Source organism: Bactrocera dorsalis, chromosome 1 (assembly GCF_023373825.1).
Source record: "Bactrocera dorsalis isolate Fly_Bdor chromosome 1, ASM2337382v1, whole genome shotgun sequence".
Taxonomy (NCBI): Eukaryota; Metazoa; Arthropoda; class Insecta; order Diptera; family Tephritidae; genus Bactrocera; species Bactrocera dorsalis.
Genome location: NC_064303.1, coordinates 111,490,134 through 111,509,832, shown reverse-complemented (window position 1 = coordinate 111,509,832; position 19,699 = coordinate 111,490,134). Strand labels below are relative to the sequence as shown.

The window sequence follows — 19,699 nt, the reverse complement described above, 5'->3', positions numbered from 1 at the left end:
TTTTACCTCACATTTTCAGAGTGCAGTAGGGCGTTAAGATTACTATTAGTATAATATAAAAGTATAGTTAATTAAATAAAAAAAAAACAATAGTTGTATATAATAAAATCAAAAAAAGCTGCAACAACCATATATATGTAATTATATTAAGAATAGCAAACGAAATTTAAATACATGCATACGCATATACAAATTTATATTCTTGTGTATGTATGTATCTAACTATATGTAGAAATTTTTTATATATTATGTAACTAATAAAAAGATTATCGCTTTTGTTATTTTTAATTTTTTATTAAATCTTTTTTTGGATTGAGTATTAAAATTTTTTTAGCGTGAATACATTTTTTTATTCATTTTATTTTTAAATATTTATTAATTTTTTTTATTTTTTATTAATTTTTTTTTTAAATTTTTTTATTTTTCTAAACATTTTTTTATATATATTATTATGTAACTAAAAACTAGATTATCGCTTTTGTTATTTTGAATTTTTTTCGATTATTTTGAACATTTTTTACAGCAAATATAAATTATTTTTTTTTTCAATATTTTTTTAAATTCATATTAATTTTTTATTAATTCTTTTTTTTTTAATTTTTTATTATTTTATAAAAATAAATTTTACAAATTTTGTATATATTATGTAGCTAAAAACAAGATTATTGCTTTTTTGTTTTGAATTTTTTATTAATTTTTTTTTATTTTTTTTCAAATTTTTTTTTTTGCTTTGTTATTTTGGATATTTTAAAAAATGATTTATTTGAATTTAACATTTTTTACCGCAAATATAATATTTTTTATCTTTTATTTTTTTTTACAAATTTTTTATTAATTTATAAAAATTAATTCATAAATTTTTTGTATACTATGTAACCAAAAACAACATTATCGCTTTTTTTTATTTTAGATTTTTTAAAAAATGTTTTTTTGAATTGTTAATATTTTTTTCGAAAATTTAATTTTTCTTTAATTATTATTAATTTTGTTTTTAATTTTTTCAACTATTATAATTTTTTTTTTATTTTTTTTTTATAATTTTATTTATTTTTTTTTTAATTTTTTTAATTTTCATAATTTTTTTTAATTTTTTTATTTTTATGCATTTTTTAATAACAAAATCTTTTTAGTAATATATTTTTTTTAATAAGGATTTGTATTTCATTGAAAAAAAAACAACAAAGTGAAGTAGCGTAAATGAGCGGCGAAATTTCGTGCAAGAGATTCCGCAATGTTGAAGCATAGAATTTATATATTAAAATAAATCCAAAAATAAAAACGAGAAATCCACTCGCTGCCAAGCTGCCGAGTAAAAAAATGTAATCTTAAAAGCAAAAACCTAAAACCACAACAAAAGCATATTTATATAAGTAAGAATAGGCAAACAACTATATGCTTAATACATAAAACTGCATAGCATAGTATATAAGCATGAATACATAGTATACATAAGTAAATAAACACATATGTACTGCGTTATATGTACAAAGTGGATTGGTGGATAGTAAATAATGTGCTTATATAATGCAAAAATGCAAGAAAATAGTAAAAATTAAGGAAAACAGTTATGTATATACAAACTTAAGTAAAACTACATACTTTTAGGCGGTTAAGCCGCAGCAAGCAGGCAACAAATGCAACTCTGGCGTTAAGTGCGGAGCAAAAACTGAATTGAAATCAAACGAGTGCGTGTTGTAATCCAAGCGAAATAAAAGTAGAATAAATGAAATAAATAAATGCAATTAAAAGGTAATGAAAAAGTGAAAAAAAAACGAAATAAAGGGAAATAAATTAAAATACAAAGAAAAATCAAATTGTTCTCAATGCGTGTAAGAAATCGAATCAATTAATGCAATGAATGTGCGAGTAATTCAATGAATGCTAGAGTTAAAACCGCGTTAGTACGCAATCGTGCAATGCTATAACGGTACATTATGCACTCGAACGAGTTAAACGCAATTGCGTATAATTGGAATGTGCGTTTTGCGGTCAAATGCAGGCGAGATCCAACGCACGCATTAACACAAAGATAAGTACCAATGCACACGCACAAATAAATATATATGTGTATATGTATGTATGTGGCTATATAACCATACATTACCACAAAGTAACAACAAAAAAGCTATAATACCCTTCACAGGCGCCCTTCTTTTAGCTTAAAGGGGTATAAAAATATCTTTATCTTGATTTTCATCGGTCTGTGTGTATGGCAGCTATATGTTATAGTGGTCCGATCTGCACAATTTGTTCAGATATTTTACCTTTGCCTAGAGAAATAATTTATGCAAATTTTCATGAAGATATGTTGTCAAATAAAAAATATTTCCATACAAGGTCTTGTTTTGATCGATCTGTTTGTATGGCAGCCATATGCTATAGTGAGCCGATTTTAGTGATTCCGCTATAGAAACAGTTTTTTGGGGAGAAAACATCGTGTGCAAAATTTCTGAGCGATATCTCAAAAAGTAAGGGACCATTTCGTGTATATACACCTAAAGGAACAGAGGAGCATATCTAAATCGACTCAGCTTGCCATGCTGTTCATTCAATACTTCATAGAGTCTCCAACAATTCCTTCTATATCTTACAAAACTCATGCCAGACTTAATATACCCTCCCTAGGGTATAAAAATTAAGTTTGTAGCCAAATCGGTGTATGTTGAGCGCGTGTGTGCGTGTAGCAAGCATAAACCGCTGGGTAAATATGCGCTCTACACTTGCGTGTTTTTGCTAAATAGCAAATTAATTTCCGTTATCAGCATGCTTACCCAGTTTTTGCATGCAACTTTGAAAGGTAACGTGTTTTTGTTGTTATTGTCTTCTTTTTTTACATTTGCTCCAAAGCAGCTAACGAAATTAATTGAAAAATTGCATTTATTTCTTTTGTAATGCATTTAACGGTAAAGCGTAAATTCAATTGTTTCCGTTATTTTTTAAATAATCGGCGGAAAAAGCTTAATCCTTCTTATGGAGATTGTAGGCAATTTACACCAAATATTTTTATTTTTTTATGTTCCGTTTTGTCTTTAATATTCTGAGTGTTTTGACCAGCTAACGGTACTTTTTAACACCTCCATTATAGTAAGAGTTGTTATTATAAATATATACAAATGCATATTTATTATAAATGTTTGTATATATGTATATATATAGATACAAGTATATACTTATTTCAAGATCGAGAGATCGTTGAAAACATGCCTCGTTCTGGACGACCTTTGACATCTTCAACTGATGAAAATATGAAAAAAGTGAAGAATATGGTGCTTTAAAATCACCAGGCAAGTGTTAGAGAGATCACAAGTCCGTTCGAATGATTTTGGTGGATATTTTGGGTATGAAAGGGGTCCTTGCTCAACTGGTCCCAATAAGCTGAATTTTTTTTTAAAGGTCTCTTTGGACGTGGCACGACAGCCAATTCCGATCCAACATTCATGGAGAGCATTATATGCCGATGAGACATGGATTTATGAGTTTGACAGGAAAGCAAATCAACAATCATCGGACTGAAACGAAGAAAACGAGCCGAAACCAAAAAAAAAAACCACGCCAAAGCCGCTTAAATTCAAAGTATTTTTTTCGTTATTCGTGGTTGGTCGAAAACAGCCGGTACTGTGGATTCATGGATTCATGTGTTTTATACGATGATAAGCACCATCGCAATTTAAAGCCAAAAACGCAATGAATACCATCGATCAACTACAACAAAATTCGCTGAAGCAGCTGAAGGTTTTCCCAAAAAGTGCTTATGAAAAGTGTTTCGAGGATTTGTGGTGGAGATTACAATGAAGACGCCAAAATAAATATTTATTTACAATTTCCGGGTACAAAACAATATAGCGTAAAACAAGTGGTAACATATTTTCATATATTTTCTAACATACCTTTTTATTTTTCTTCTTTTAATAAAACCAAATATTTATGACGAGCATAACTCTAAGCATTATCTTACATATTTTATTTTATTTAACGCGTTTTTAAATATATGGTCATTCTTAACTGCTACTTTTAATTTTATTCAATCATTTTCCTCTGCTTAAATGCCTGTAAAGTTCTCATTTCAGTGTGTATATTTTCAATATACACCTATTGTGATGAAGTGGATTCTTGCTGGGACCGAAATACGAAGGCTAAAGAACTGTCAGCTCTTTGATGAACATGATAGAGTCAATAATTTGCCAGGACTACAGTTTCCACAGTGTGAAAATAATTCTAAGACGATTTGGTCGAAAGGCGATGCGTTCGACCCGTTCCCACTTTAATCGGGTCTAAGTAACCAGAATGGGCCCGGACTTTTATTCGTCCAAGAACTATCCACTTTGCATTATTTTTGCAAATTACTTCCCGAATGTTTTCTGCTGCTACAATAAAAAAACAAACAATGTGATCTAGCAATACTGCCCATCTGCTGAAAGTAGTTAGAAAATTTATTTAGCATTGATGGCCATTATGTGTACATATGTACATACATATATTTATTAAAAATATTAAAATAAATAGAATGAAATCATAAGCAAGCTAAAATAATTGTTTTATTTCATAAAGATAAATCAGAACCATTTATTACAAGGTTAAGACACTATTAAATAGTCTATGGAAGAATAAAAATGATAGAAACTAGTGCGTAAAATTCGCTAAAATATCAATAAAAATACTGTCCTTTAATATTCTTGTAATTTCCATTTCCTTAAATACATTTTCATTACTCTTGTAAAATCCTGAAATTCTAAAACTAATGTAAGCAAAATCATTGCCTTTGATGCACCCTGTGGTTATTTCTGGAATCTGCGCGACGCTAAAATTACCAATTTGCTAATTAGTACTAGGCAAACATAAACTGCAGTATGTAAATGCTTATTATGTTAAACGAGCACTGTAACTAACATAGCTGCATGCTGTTAAGTAACATAACAGCAGTGATTCATTCACAGAGGGTGTCGCTGTGTTACTAATGTTTGCATAGTGTGCATTGTTGTAGCCTACGCAAATGTTATGTGCGCCTAGTCATTCGGCTCATTTACTCATACATTTCGTTCAGCCGACGCACCCAAACAAACTAGCATATAGAGACAATTCATTTGCACCAGGCGCGCAAAATTAACGCAAGATTAGCATTAAATATAGGGTCTCCAAAAATTTACATAAGCTGAGAATTAAATATAGGGTGTCCCAAAATTAATGCAAGATTTATATTTGTCGCGATTTATGTAGTAAAGTGTAGCAAAATATGATCGGAATAGCATTTTAAATTCGTCAACTGTGAAGAGATTTTATTTAGCAAAAATTTAAATCTTGCGTTCATTTTGATATACCCTGTATATAAGATAGAGACAACCAAAAGAAAATAAAAAGTCGATTTATTGTTGACAGAAGTTAAGGAGTGCGAGAACAGTTAGTTTTAGTAAAAATTTACAGAAGTTATGTTATTGTTGTGTTGAAGATTCATATGGCACCAGCGTCAACGCTGCTGTTGTTAATTTTGCTAAAATTGTTGCTCTTTGTATAGTGTGTAAATTTCGCATGCCATTTTTATGTTCGCCTTGTAGCTAAAAAAAAAAAAATCATAGTAGAATGTTAATTTTAATTTTGGCTTTTCATGGTATTTGGTATTTGTTCCAGGCGATCATATAATGTGAGTCGGTCGATTGCAGAATTTCTAAAGTTGCACTGTCTTCACTATCAGACGATATTTATGATCGTATCAAATTTTATATTGTTGGCTTCAGATCTCTGTTGTTGTTTGTTTTACTTCTGTGGTATGCTTTTCGTCACAGAAATTTCTACGTTGCTGAAATGATAAGGAATAGCCATGTACTAAATTATAAGCTGATTTGCCATCTGTTTTTGTTGTACACAAATGATTATTACATGTGCGCAGCGACTCCTCTTCATTCTTCTTCCTTCATCTTCCTTCATCTGGGTTTCCTGATCGTATGATAATAAATAGGTCTGAAAAAATTGAATAAATTGAGTAAAATTATCATGTGAATTTATAGCATATATACATATATGTACAAAGAACAGCAACTTTAACAAAACAAACAACACTACTCCCTGCGCTGGCGACACTCCCACAGCACAATATATTACTTTATTGCACTTTACTGTCTCTCAATTCGTACTAAAACTAACAGTTCTTGCATTCCTTAGCTTGTGACAACAATAAATCACATTTTCATTTTTGCTTTATCTCTTCCTTATTTGTATAGTAAAATCAGCGTAGGTTACAACAATGCACAAAATGAATCACGGCTGTTAAGTATGTTGCTTAACAGCACGAAATGTTAATGAGTAGCAATAACATTTACATATTCTGGCAGTTACCTACTGCTTTTTATATTCACCTGGTACAGTGGTCATCCGACAGAGTATAATTGGATACATTTATACTAAAGAAGAAGAAGACCCAAATCCGAAATTGTTTAATGCCAATATGTATGTATGCGAGTCTCTCTATAGACTAGTTGCCGGTCACAGGGTCAGCTAAAACACTATTATCGCAGTCAGCGCGACGTTTTGGTGACTCATATAAATTCGTCCAAGTTCATTATTCAAATTTTTAGCTTTAACGAAAAGGTTTTTCATACTTTTGCGCCATCCTCTCTTGCTGGAAATATCTCCGTTAATAGCTTTTCAAAAAAATTACGACATTAGGCGACACAAAAATTTCCCTCTAACACTATCAGAGAATGCATTTTCTGTTCCGCTATAAATTGGCCGATTTTCAATTTCCTGATGTCTCAGTTCTTCTTTTGATGTAGCTCCTAGATCCATTTCAGTAAATATGCAGAAAATTGATCGAAAATCTAAAGTTTTCTTCCCCAGCTATGATTCTTTCTTACAAAATTACCCGAAAATAAAGGTCTCTATAAAGATTCTTCAGTCGATACGATTCTCAATCAGAGGAAAATAGTTTGCGAAAGCTCTAGCCAAAGTAAAAAATACATAAATGCCGGGTCAAAGCGTTGGCAGAAACTTAGAAGAGAAGACAAAACGAAATTTAGCGCTGTAAGACTTAGTAATTGAGTCAAACATGCCAGGTAATGACATAGGCGATTCCAGCTGTCACGACGCACTGCTTCATATGCAATGTAACGTATATACTCGTGTCTGCACATATCACGTTTCAATGGCGGACAAGGCTCAACTCTCTGACTATTTCGTTTGTGGAAGATAAACGCCGTTTCCACAATCAAGTCATCACAGCTCAAACGGGCTAAAGTAACAACAGTGAGGGGTCAAAGGAAAAGTTAAGCGAAAAGCGGTTAAATCAAATGTGCACTTGATTCGATCGTTGTTGTTGTGAACAACCTCAAAGAGTTGAAACAGCGAACTAGAAATTGGAAACTAGGAAAGCAAAGCATTGAATTGCAAGCATACATTTCAACAGACAAACTTTAGCGGAAACATTTCACAAGCATGTAAAGATACAGATATAGTTTCGTCCGCGATGGGGTCGAAGCGCACGGAAAAAGGCCACGCGGGCGACAGCACGTGATAATTAAAATTGTGATGAACTCACGCCTCGCATTCCCACCAGCAACACCGTCAACAATCCGACACATAACGGTGTATCTTCAGCAGGTGAAGTCACGACAATTACGAATCCATCAGCGACAAATTAACAAGCAGGCAACAGCCAGCAGCACAGGCCAGTGTGGGAAACGCGCTCCTAACCACTACGGCGGCATGATGAAAGCGTCGAAGCGTTGAGGCGTGAAGTCAAAAGTAGCTAAGCGCATAAAAACGCATTAGCGTAGCATACTTTCGAGCGCGGGCATGCATTGGCGGTTGTGAAATTAGCTATGTGCTCGCCAGCGCGCGGAGTGCATATGCCCCGCAAGCATAAAGCATTCAACGGCGCACACACACATACACACTCGCACGTTGGGAACTCGGCTTTGTGGTCTGGCGTTCACCGCACAAGGGCGACACTGTCAATTGTGGCACCCATCCAGCATTGGTAATGATGAGCATACGAGCGCGCTTACACAGGCATCTCTATGGCAACGCTAAAGGCAAAAAGCACATACTCTGATGATGAAACTAGGTCACAAACGAATTTTCCAACGGAGCTGAAGCTACATGAAAGTTGACAGTTTGATTTGAAGTGTTTGTCTGAGCGAAAGCGTTCCTTCTATTGACACAAACAGTGCGACACTTATGTGGACGATTTCGTATTGGCCGAATTCGATCTTCTCTCTCGTTTTTTTACTCTAAAAAAACGGATGAATCACATTTTATTCGGAAGAATTATGAGAGTTGTTGATCGCTTAAAATTTACGTTGAATTGACCACGTTGAACCCTCTGAGCAGCGATAGCAATGCAAATACAAAAGACCCGCTAAAGAGAGAAAAATATAGGAAAAAATTCATAAGCATTACGCTCAAATGTGAGAAGAATCTTTAAGTTCATAAGTTCCACCAGAGCTAAAAGAAGATCAATCGATTTGAGATATTCGAGCTCAATGTAAAAATGCTCTGAATATTTGTCTGTGAAGAAAAGTCAAAAAGCGGCGGTCTTCAAAACTGAGCCCAAAGCCTTCTCTTATTGGGCATAGATATTTTATGAATTCGCTTTATTTTTACAATAAATTGATAAAGCTGGCTAAACATTATCTAAAATATTAGAAATATTAAGCTAAAGCTTTATTCTTTAAGTGAGGTATAGATCTGAAGGTAGCTCAAAAAAGTATAGGTCCTCAAGAGCACCTAAGGAGATTCTCGAAGGATTTTTTTTTTGCCAGCGAACAGATGTCTTTCTCCGCGCTTCGCTCAACTTATGGTCATGGTCAACATAATCGGCCTACTGAGTGTACTGTTCGCCACACCATCACCCATCTTAAGACTAGGTATTTATTATTGGATAATATTCAACCGAATGGACTATGTAGGTGCAGTGTGCAGTGAGGAAAATATAGCAGCCGTAGCTGAGAGTACACTAAGGCCGTGGAGAGTCGATTCGGCATCGTTCGTCGCAACTTGGACTGACGTATGGAACTTTGCATTTTACGTCGAGATCTTGAATTAAAAACGTACAAAATACAGCTTGTGGAAGAACTGAGGCCCCTCGACCTTCCCAAACGACATCACATCGCCCCTTGGCCTCTTAAAAAGTGCAGGAAGATCCGACGTTTTTGAGCCAAATTTTGTTCACCGGTGAGGATCGTTCTAGGCTCAATGGCCATGTAAACAAACCAAATTATCGCATTTGGAACGAACAGCATCTGAATAGATTCAAGAGCTGACATTTCACTTAGAATAAACCACGGTTTGGTATGGTTTTTGGGCCGGTGGTTTCAGCAAGACAGTGCCACTGCCAACAAATCGCATCAGTCAATGGATTTATTGAGAGAACACTTCGGTGAATAGATAATTTCAAATTTGGGGTCGGTCGATTGGACACCAAAATCGTGTGATATCAACCGTTAGACTTTTTCTTGTGGGAATATGTAAAGTCAAAAGTCTATGCGGAGAACCCCGCTTCGATTTAGGCCTTGGAGCAAAACATCACGCGTGTTATTCACCAGTTACCAGTCAAAATGCTCGAACCAGTCATAGAAAATTGGACTCAACAGATGGACCATCTGAGACGTAGCGGCGGCCAATACTTGAAGGAGATAATTAAAAAAATAAGTGCCAAAGAATGATCTTTGAAGTGATAATAAACATTATCCATTAAATTTGATGTTTCTGTGTTTTTTCTTAAAAAAGTAGGGAAGCTAAATAGATCACCCTTTATAATTGGTAGTAGTTTATAAAGTAGTATAGAAGAGATTAAAGTGTTGACCCCTTCATCTATATTATATGTTAATAATTTATCTAATATACCATATATAACAAAAGTTATTAATAAATATAATATAAAGCCAATACATACCAATGTGTGTTTAATTATTAACTCCATTAGAATGTTTGAGTGAAGCGAATTCCATGTTCAAATGAATGTCTTCAGAAGTGTTATATAAGAACCAGCTGTGCTGACGATCTAAAAATTGATAAAAATGGAAAATCATATCAATATTTAACATAATTAAAATTAAAAAAAAAACTTTTGTTTGTATTACTTACCGAACGAAAAGCTGGCAGCGATGGCGTAAAAAACGGCACCTGTATGGTTTTCGCCTTCTGTGCGCGACAGATCATCAGCAACAACATGCGACGCGTGCGCACATCACACTTATACCAGTCAGTGTCATATATGACCTCAGCAACTTTCAGGCTCTGAAAAAAATATAGAAATATGAGGGTATTTTCAGTTTTACTACTTGCAGGTCCAGGCTTACGCTTTCGCTGACATATGTGCCGCCAATGCAGTAGAGAACCAGTTGAGTTAAAGCGGCGATGCTGTAGAATATGTAAGTCAACACGCCTACAGAAGAGGAGTTCTGGAATGGAAAACATTATGTGCCAAAAAGAGAAAATATTTTCTAACTTATGTATCTTCATTTCGAAATTAATATTTTTTCAATACATAAAACAATAATGATTTTAATTATAAAGGAATAGTGATTCTATAGGAGGTAATGTTAAAAGTAATTGAAACCGGTATTTGTTAATAAAGTAAAAGATGAGTAATCTTAAAAAAATGCTTATGATAATTATGGTAATTTTTTTTTATAATTTAATGTACTGGTAATGGTATTTATACTTATTGCATTGTTTAGTCTAATTTAAATATTATTTAATAACAATTCAAGGAAATTTTTGTAATGCAAATACCATTATTAATTATTTTAAAGTTAATAATAATGTAATGTAATTGAGAAAATTTAAGTAATGAAAATGGTAATGATTATGTAATTTAAATGTATTGGTAATGGTAATTATGTATAATGTAATGATTCGACTAATGTAATTACCAATATTAATAAAAATTAATTTTAACAAATACTAACTAAATTATAACAAAGTAATTATCATTTCAATGTACTGGTAATGGTAATTATGCATACTGTATTCATTTAGCAAATTAAATTACTAATTAATATTAATGGAAAGATGTTTTAGCAATGAAAATACTAACTAAATTACAGCAAAGTATTTATGAAAGTAATTTTATTGCCACTAACTGGAATTAGCGACGACTATAGCACTAGTAGTTATTTTAATGTAATTGTTAATACAGTTAGTAATTTTGGGAGTATGGTAATTATGACGTAATGCTAACATTTCATGATTGGTAATGGTAGTTATATATGGTAATGGTAAGTTATTTCAGTAATGATAATATTAACATCATTAAATCCTATCTAAGTATTTTTCAAGGTAATTAGAATAACATTGGTAATGCTGATGTAATCAAAATTAATTTCATTAGTAATAGGAATGAGAAGTGATTCAGAAATAATGGCCATTGTTTTATTGTTAAGCCTCAAGGCACACAATTCTAGTTGGAAGGGAATTACAGTAGAAATAAGGTTAAAACCAAAGGGTAAGTATAAATTTATTTTTTAAATTTATAGCAGAAAATACTCTCATCTATAAATTTGCAGATTTAGACAGGATAATGTTTCACCATCTACATTTTGGTCTTCCTTTCCTATGTCGGTACATATTGCGGTTGGTCTCTCCTATAAAAAACTGGGTAAAGAATCATTTTCAGGGTTTGTAGTTTTAATAATAAATTAGTTCTGAGATGGCTTTGTTAGTATAGAGATAAACTTGTCCAAAATCGGTACTTTGTCACAAATAAAAACTAAAACAATACCGAAGAGCAAAAACAATTTTATGAGAAGCTCTTTCAGAGTCGGAATATGCTTGCAGCGTTGACATTGCTTGTCCGGTAACGACCGCAATTGAAAACAATTTTTTGCTGTTAATCGCAACAGAACTCGTGAACCAGTATTGGGTGTTTTATAACCACTAAGAATGAGATCATTTCTTACAGCCTTAACAATTTTCTACCAAGGTTGAACAGTCCGATATTTTCTTGAGGTATCTAACAACAATAGATCAGACAACTTCGATCCGTTCTAGAAATATTTTCCATTTCTCCCAACTCTTGAAATGCGAAAGAACGGAAGTTTCATGAAACTGTTTGTCAATTTCATCATCCTCAAAAAAATTCAAATAATTGCCTTTCTCGAGAGCTCCTCACCAGCGGCATATGCATCTATAAGAGTGAATGCAAAATGCAGCAACATTGAAAATAATTATAGAATATTGATGCACTGGTAAAAGTTATACAAAAGGAAGTTACTTTCTTGATAACAAAAGTTATGACGGTACTCCAACAACAACAACAAAGCACCAATGGAAAGCATAATTCACAACACTTGAAAAGCACGTCAGCAACCAAGTGGCTGCCACACATGCAAACTCACCAACAGCAAATCCAAAATGCTGAAGCACAACACCAGCGATGCCGAAAGGAAATGCATCAGGATGATGAGTGAAAATTCCGAAGCGAAATCGCTGCACAGATCGATGATTTTGTTGTGGCGCTCAACGAGCACCGTCAATCGATGCTGTATCCGCATATTTTGCGCCAACGTTGAGTGCTCCACTGGCAGCAGCAGCAACATCAAAAACAACACGAGGCACACGGCCAACGACCGAGGATACAACGAGGACATGCAAGTAAGAAAGGCAAAAGTTATAAGTGAGATGTGAGATGGGAGAAGAGTGGATAATAGGTGGTGAGTGGGGTGTGTGAGGTGTGTGGCGGCAGGGCAGTTTGTATAAATTTTGTAAATTGAATCAATCACTATTTGGCGTTGACTTAGATGAGTGCAAGTCCAGTTAGTAAATTGTAAATTGTAGCACGCTTTGGACAACATATGCTGTGGTGCTGCATATATGTGTGCCGGTGTTTGCGTATGTATATCGGTATGTAGGGGAATATGTGGCTTAGAGATCGTGTATGTGTGAAGCATATATCACAGATATATTTATGTTCACATATCTTTTGAATGTATATTAGGGTGGTCTTATTGGAAACTAATAAAAAAATTAAAAAAATATTGTATCAACAATTTTTCTAGTCTTTCTCATAGATCATGAAAACACGAGTTTAAAACTCTTCTGGACATGACAATGAAAGCTAAAAGAAGACGTCCGGCCTTTCAAGTCAGGTCTGATTGACTAATTTTATTTGCAAGTTGTCGATAGTACGAGATATGTATGTACTAACCATAGAAATAATTCAGTTGAAGAAATGTTAAACAAATAAAATCAGGTTATGCCGAGGCTTAAAAATCTTACCCTACAGTGCTCAATACAGGGTTCGTCCGAAAAGTAATAGAACTGATTTTCTTCCGCCGCGTCTGTTCTTTGGAGCGTGCGCGCACCGACCTTTCCTATGACACTCGAATCTCCAAAGATCCTGAGACCAACCACAAAATGAACTAGACCGAGCTGTTTTAGCCATAATTTACTTCGTCTTCCAAGCCAATATGAGACCGTAATACAAATTTGAAGTAGTCTTAGATGACAGCAAATAGTTGGAACGGACTCAAGGCATTAATTTCATTAATTTTAATAATGTTGGTTGATAGACACTGAAGCCATCAGAAGACCCATAGCCTTTCAATTAAAGGAGATTATAGGCATTCTGCAGACCTTGCAGAAGAAGTGATCATATTTTTTTGGAGGATCTTATCTGTCGGAAAGCATCACTGTGTGGACAGTTTCTTGATTTGATTGATGAAAATCGTTCGGAAAATCACACTAAAGTTCATTTGACATGGGTCGGGCATCACCAATTTCACTTTATATTTGGTGGTACGGTCGCTTTTCAGGTAAAGTCAGTCAAAACCATAGCGTTAGTAAAAAAGCTAAATTGTCGAGAAACCTACAGCTTTAGTCTTTTTGGTTTCCTTTCAATGTTCGATTTACAAGTTATAATGTTACGGTCTGTTCGGACGACCACAAAAAATTCGACAGCATGATATAGAAAATATTTTACGGTGATTTTAGTACTGAGAATGTACGAGAGTTGGTCATATCGTCCGCCTTTTCCCATTAATAATTTATTTGCACCAAAAACTAAAAAGTATCGAACCACCTTAATGTGTTTGCGGCTAAATATGTGCACTGCGGCGGATAAGCAATATTATCTGGGTGCATACTCATATGTGTGTCTGTATGTATATGTGAGCATTTTATTACACCGTTTGTTACTCACGTTCTTGCAATTCAGCGAATGCGTTACGTATGTCATGTTGCAACATGCGAAACAACGCACTCGTGTACACACAGGCGCAGAGGAAGAAACCATCGACTGCGCTGAAAGTGAAAACCGTCATGGCGCCGGAGAGCGTCAGCACCAGGTATGTAGCAGGGTAATATGGCCAATTGACGAACATTTCCGGCAAACTGCAAATACATATGTACATATTTGTGGCAAGCATGAAAAGCAAAAAAAAAACATAACGGTACAGAAAATACGCACAATCAAATAGCACGGAGCAAGCACAAATTTAGAGAATAGTTTGCATGTGTGTGTGTCGGTGAGTGTGAGCGGTTGTGGGTGTGTTCGCAAATGTTCACATGTGTGTGTGGAAAAAATCGTAACTTTATGGGAGATTTATTGCATTTGTTGTTGCAATAACAGCTGGTTGTCATAAGTGATGACTTTTCATTTTATAAATTACTGGAAGCAGATTGTGCACAAAATTATACAAAGAAGAAACGCTGCAATAAATACAAAAATTTAGAAAAATGTTGCTTTTTCAATGTTGCATTTCTTTTTTAAGTTTATTGGATATTGGAGGGGATATATTGGTAAGGCATTAAAGCTGAAATTTTATACATTTTTTAAATGGTTTTATGTATATGTAAATATGTAAAATTTCTCAAAACGAGCTTCCACAATATTCGTCTAGAGATCAAACAAACAGCGGTTAATATTCGGGATAGCTCGAATCCAATCAACTGTTGGAAGAGTCATAAATGAACGAGGGATCCAGGACTGGAGTTCTTTTCCTAGATGTTCACAAACTTATATATCAGCTTCGGTTAACAGTTTACTTGAAATAATGGAATCACGGCTACAGAATCGTTGAGAATATTGCAAACGTTTTTCGGGTAATCTACTTTATCGCGAACACAACTATTTGAGTGCCATAAAGCATTTAGTAAAGGTCGTGAAGTCATCGTAAATTTGGTTCGTGTGAGTCGTCCATCCAACTCTGGTAAAGCCGATAGCTTCGACAAATTTAAAAAAAAACGTTGCTTGAAAATGGTAGTGTTGGCATCATGGAGATAACAGAGGATCTCAACGCTTATTAAGGACCAACTCATCGTATTCTGGTTAATGTTTTGGGTATGAAGTGTGTCAAATCTGGATTCCTATCAAAATCCCTAAATCTCTTGAAAAATAAACAAAAATATGTGAAAATGTAGTTTCTGTTGAAAGTTTGGGTAAAATTTTATGGCATTTTCATATACTCTCAAGACAGCTAGCTAATCTTCTGAAACTAATTGCTACTAATCTAGCTTTTAATTAGTCATTGAGCCACAGGTATATTTTTCATAAACAAACTATGAAGTCTATAGCGGATCTAGAGTGATAAAGAAGGCTTTGAAGAGAACTCATGCTCTTGGTGCTCTTTCTATCAAGAACGGTCGAAATTCGGTGACTTCCTTCTGTCGGTAAAGTTCCTTCCATTTCTGAAGCGAATGGTAACAGGAGACGAAAAGTGGATCAAATCGATAATAATGTGCGAAAAAGATCACGGTTCAAGCTTGGTCAAGCTCAACGAATGGTCGCAAAGCCAGGATTGACGCCTCGAAAGGTTAAGCTGATTGTTTGATGGGATTGGAAAGAATAATCCACTATAAGCTGATCTACCTGGTCGAACGATTGATTATACAATTTACTGTCAACAACTGATGAGATTGAGGCAAACAATCGAAAAAAAATGGTCGTAACTGATCAACAGAAAGGACTTCGTCTTCCATCAGAGCAACGCTAGACTTCACACATCTTTGGTGACTCTTCAAACTGGCCGACCTGGACTGGGAAGTTTTGATGCATCCACCATATAGTCCTGACCTTGCACCAACGGACTAACATTTGTGTCGGTCAATGCAGAACTCCCTTAATGGAGTAAAGTTGGCTTCAAAAGAAGTCTGTGAAAATTACTTGTCGCAGTTTTTCGCCGATAAATCAGAAAAGTTTTACACTGATGGAATAATGTCTCTAGCGGAAAAATGGCAAAAAGTGGTCGACCAAAATGGTACATATGTCGTTCATTAAAGTTCATTATAAATATAAAAAAAAAAAATAAAAAGTTTGATTTGAAATACGAAAAGACTTTTTCGACTACCCAATACTTTCAGGCGATGTATTTCGCTTAAAGATCATTAAATTTATTTATCTTTATGGTTTTTAGCAAATGAGTTCGTCGAAGGTGTGAAGAGTATAACGATAATAGAACTCGATATCTGTCTCGTTAATATTTAAATTAAAAAAGAGCTTCTTACTAGCTGTGAATCCTCAGCGGATATCATGTATTGAATACCGAGCTTACGTCCTTGAACAAAATAGGCACTTCAACTGGGCAGAACGCCTCAAAATTACTTTGCGATGTTTACGACAGCAGTAATTATAAGTGCGGTGTAGTGCAATAATGAAAAACCTGCTAAGGACTCCTCTCCATGGACAGCGTTTCATGGAAATGTGTATCTTTTTTGTGATTGTAAAATAAACTAAATTCCAGAATTCATTATTTTCTGTAGTTTTCACAGAATCAAAAATTATTCCGAACCCGCGATCGGCACTACCAACTTAAACCTCTGCTGGCATGGTCATTCCAAGTCACTAATTGGTCAGCCCAACATTTTTCTATAACAAGCAAGTAGTGATATTTCCATCTGTAGTATAAAAAATTTACGCTAATGCCACAACTTCTCAACTCTTCGCACTATGCGGCCCGCATTGTACTGGCTGCGGTCAAGGATAAGCCCTTAAGCTAAAAGAACTCTCACTTTTCTATATTCCTACAGCTTTATAAGCCTGAAAATAACTTTGCAATTAAGATTTAATGCTCAGCGCGAGTTGCAACAGAAACGGAGTGCGAAAAATACTACCAAAATAATGCATAAGCTCACTTACATAACATTGAAGGGCAATAACAGCTCGACTTCCAGCGACTGCCACTTGTAGTAGCCCATTTTCAGCAGCGGCAAAATGTTGAAAAATGTATTCGTTAGCGAACCAGATAAGAGCAGCACAAAGGACAACGCGGAACCAAACGAGGCCAGTGGCTCCACGATGCGGCGCTTTTCGGCGCTGGTGTCTGCGGTAGTGCGAAGTAACAAATGTGGAATAGAAAAGTTACACAAAAACAACAATTGCTGCGGAGGCACTACGCCAAAATTAGGGCACATATGCACACGAATATTTGGATTTTACGACAAAACTTGCAGGCTGCGATGTGCATATGTAAAGGGTGGTTCATAAGGTGAGTTTTATCATTTCGGAACTCAAGCGAAAGAATTGGTCGCTCTTGGTATCCCTCAAATAAAAATCTTCAGCCGAATCAGTGGTATAACACCATATTTTACTGAAATTTAAGATGGTCCGAGTCCATGTTTTCGATTTCCGACCAAGAAACATATATTAAGCCTCTATCAACCATGGAACTGAACCTAACCTATAGGTTATTAAATTTTGGCCGAGGATACCACGACTCCAATCCTTTTCATTCAGAGTCCACGTTTTCGATTTCCATCAAATAAACATATATCAAACGTCTATGAGCCATGGAACTCAACCTCACTTAAGGGTTAGGCTCAGGTCAAAGGCTAAGCTACGGCAGAAACATTCGCACAAAGACGGAGACCGAAAATGTGCTTGACTCACTTAACAGTCTCGCTAACTTACTGCCCAAACCAGCACCCACAGTCGGAACCTCGTTTCGACAAAAAAACTCACTTTAATGGAAGCACATTCCTTATGAATCTTTTAAAAAGTTGTTCAGCTTCGCCGTTGAATTTTTATCAATATTCTCAGAGCCCGTAAAAATCAAATGATTAAAACACACATTAAGAACCACCCTTTACGCGTTAGGGCATTACGGCCCGCAGCACTTACCTAGCAACAACAATTGGTGCATACTATTAATCACATATTGCCAACGCTTGTGGCGCCCAAAAAATATGGTCATCTTCAATAGTGAAATGACCTTGGTAATTCCCGGACAGAAAGCCTCGAGCGCGCTAAAAAGATCGTACAAATAAACGAAACCGTAGGAAACCTCACCGAAACCGCCGACGGCCACGGCAAAGGTATTCACGTAGAAACGCAACGCAGTTAGCCATGAACGATGCCGATTAGTTGATTGTGGCCAAAAACCGGCGACGCGAGCCGAAAAGCGCGGAATGCGAAAGAAGCTGCGTTCGATGGGCACCTGTGGACCCAACAGACGGCGCATCTTATGACAGCTGAACAGCTAACGGCGGCGTACAAAGTGGTATGCTAATTTCAAGGCAACAACGAGTGTGTGTCAGCAGCAATGCGTAGCTTTTAACGCTCGAAATGCGTGGACACGAATGTTGCTAACCGAATTGGCGCCATTTATTTTATAGCATCGTACCGTAATTAGGTGAAAGCAGCATTAGCTGATGTTACATGCATGGGTTACGCCCACAGGCTATAATTACTAAACACATCTACATGCTATTTATAACTATATAACTACGCACATGCGCGTGTGTTTATGTGGCTAATAATCATAGTGCATGCCAGAAAGTTGTGTAACTTCTAATGTAGTTGGCCACCCGAATTTTAAATTCATAACAATGCATTCAAAATCATAAAAATATTTAATTCAAAATTCGTAATTTCCATTTAGCGGTGAAACTTTTAATTACAAAAACTGAGAAAAAGTTCATAAACATTTACAGGGTTCAGAGGGGGCAGCTTTTAGGTTGTATGTGATAGTCGTGTGTGGTGGTCGCGAAGGCTACGATTAGGAGGGCTACTTATAACCCTAAAAGAAGTGAGAGAAACTCACAGCGCTACACCAACTGAACAGTTTAGAGCTTAACTAAATACGAGTTGCTCTAATTGAATACACATTTTCATAGGAGATCTGATTTAGTAGACGGATTCTAGCGTCCACGAACATTTTATTTCGTTAGAAGACGAAAAACTCAATAAAGTTAAGAAACTTTTCATGAGAACATATTGATGGCCGATATTGTAGAAAATCCGGAATTCTAAGTATGCCGGACTTTCCTGTGTTTTTGAATAAAATGTAATAGGCTTCTACGAGTATAGTTTTTCAGTCTTAGATCAAATTTTCATACGCATTCTGTAACTCTGTACATAAAGAAGAATGCTGCATTCAAGCAAAATTTTAATTTTTGAAAATTTTTTTTTGCTTTCGGTAATATTTTCCCTTCATGCCCGTTTTCGATCCTTTGGAGAATGTATATCGCGCGTTTTGCTCAACTCAAGGCCAACATAATCGGTATACTCGGTATACTGAGCGAACTATTCAACCGAATATACCACAGTGAAGAAAATATAGTAATCATAGTTGAGAGTGTACACGAAGACTGTGGAGAATTGGTTTGGTGCCGTTCTTACCAGATCGTACTAACGTTATTCACGGTTGTGGCCAATCGATTGGTCCCCAAGATCATAAGATACCACACCGTTAGACTTTTTCTTATGGGGATTTGTAAAATCGAAATCCTATGCAGACAATCCCGCTTCGATTCAGGCTTTGGAATTGAATCG

The 19,699-nt window shown here is 35.2% G+C and overlaps 1 protein-coding gene and 1 long non-coding RNA gene across 2 annotated transcripts; both read right to left on the bottom strand.

Moving 5' to 3' along the window:
* Positions 1-5,323: 5,323 nt before the first annotated feature.
* LOC125777257 (uncharacterized) lies at positions 5,324-5,937 on the bottom strand. Its single transcript, XR_007422203.1, has 2 exons — positions 5,872-5,937; positions 5,324-5,783 (listed from the first exon to the last, which is right to left on the bottom strand). It is a non-coding gene; the product is annotated as an uncharacterized LOC125777257 (long non-coding RNA).
* Positions 5,938-9,867: 3,930 nt separating this feature from the next.
* LOC105230821 (odorant receptor 22c) lies at positions 9,868-18,514 on the bottom strand. The gene is made up of 7 exons (XM_049449591.1): positions 18,047-18,514; positions 17,066-17,249; positions 14,132-14,322; positions 12,330-12,511; positions 10,290-10,391; positions 10,075-10,227; positions 9,868-9,991 (listed from the first exon to the last, which is right to left on the bottom strand). Exons 1-7 carry the CDS (start codon positions 18,384-18,386, stop codon positions 9,941-9,943), a joined length of 1,203 nt encoding a protein of 400 aa, XP_049305548.1. The 5' UTR covers positions 18,387-18,514; the 3' UTR covers positions 9,868-9,940.
* Positions 18,515-19,699: the final 1,185 nt, after the last annotated feature.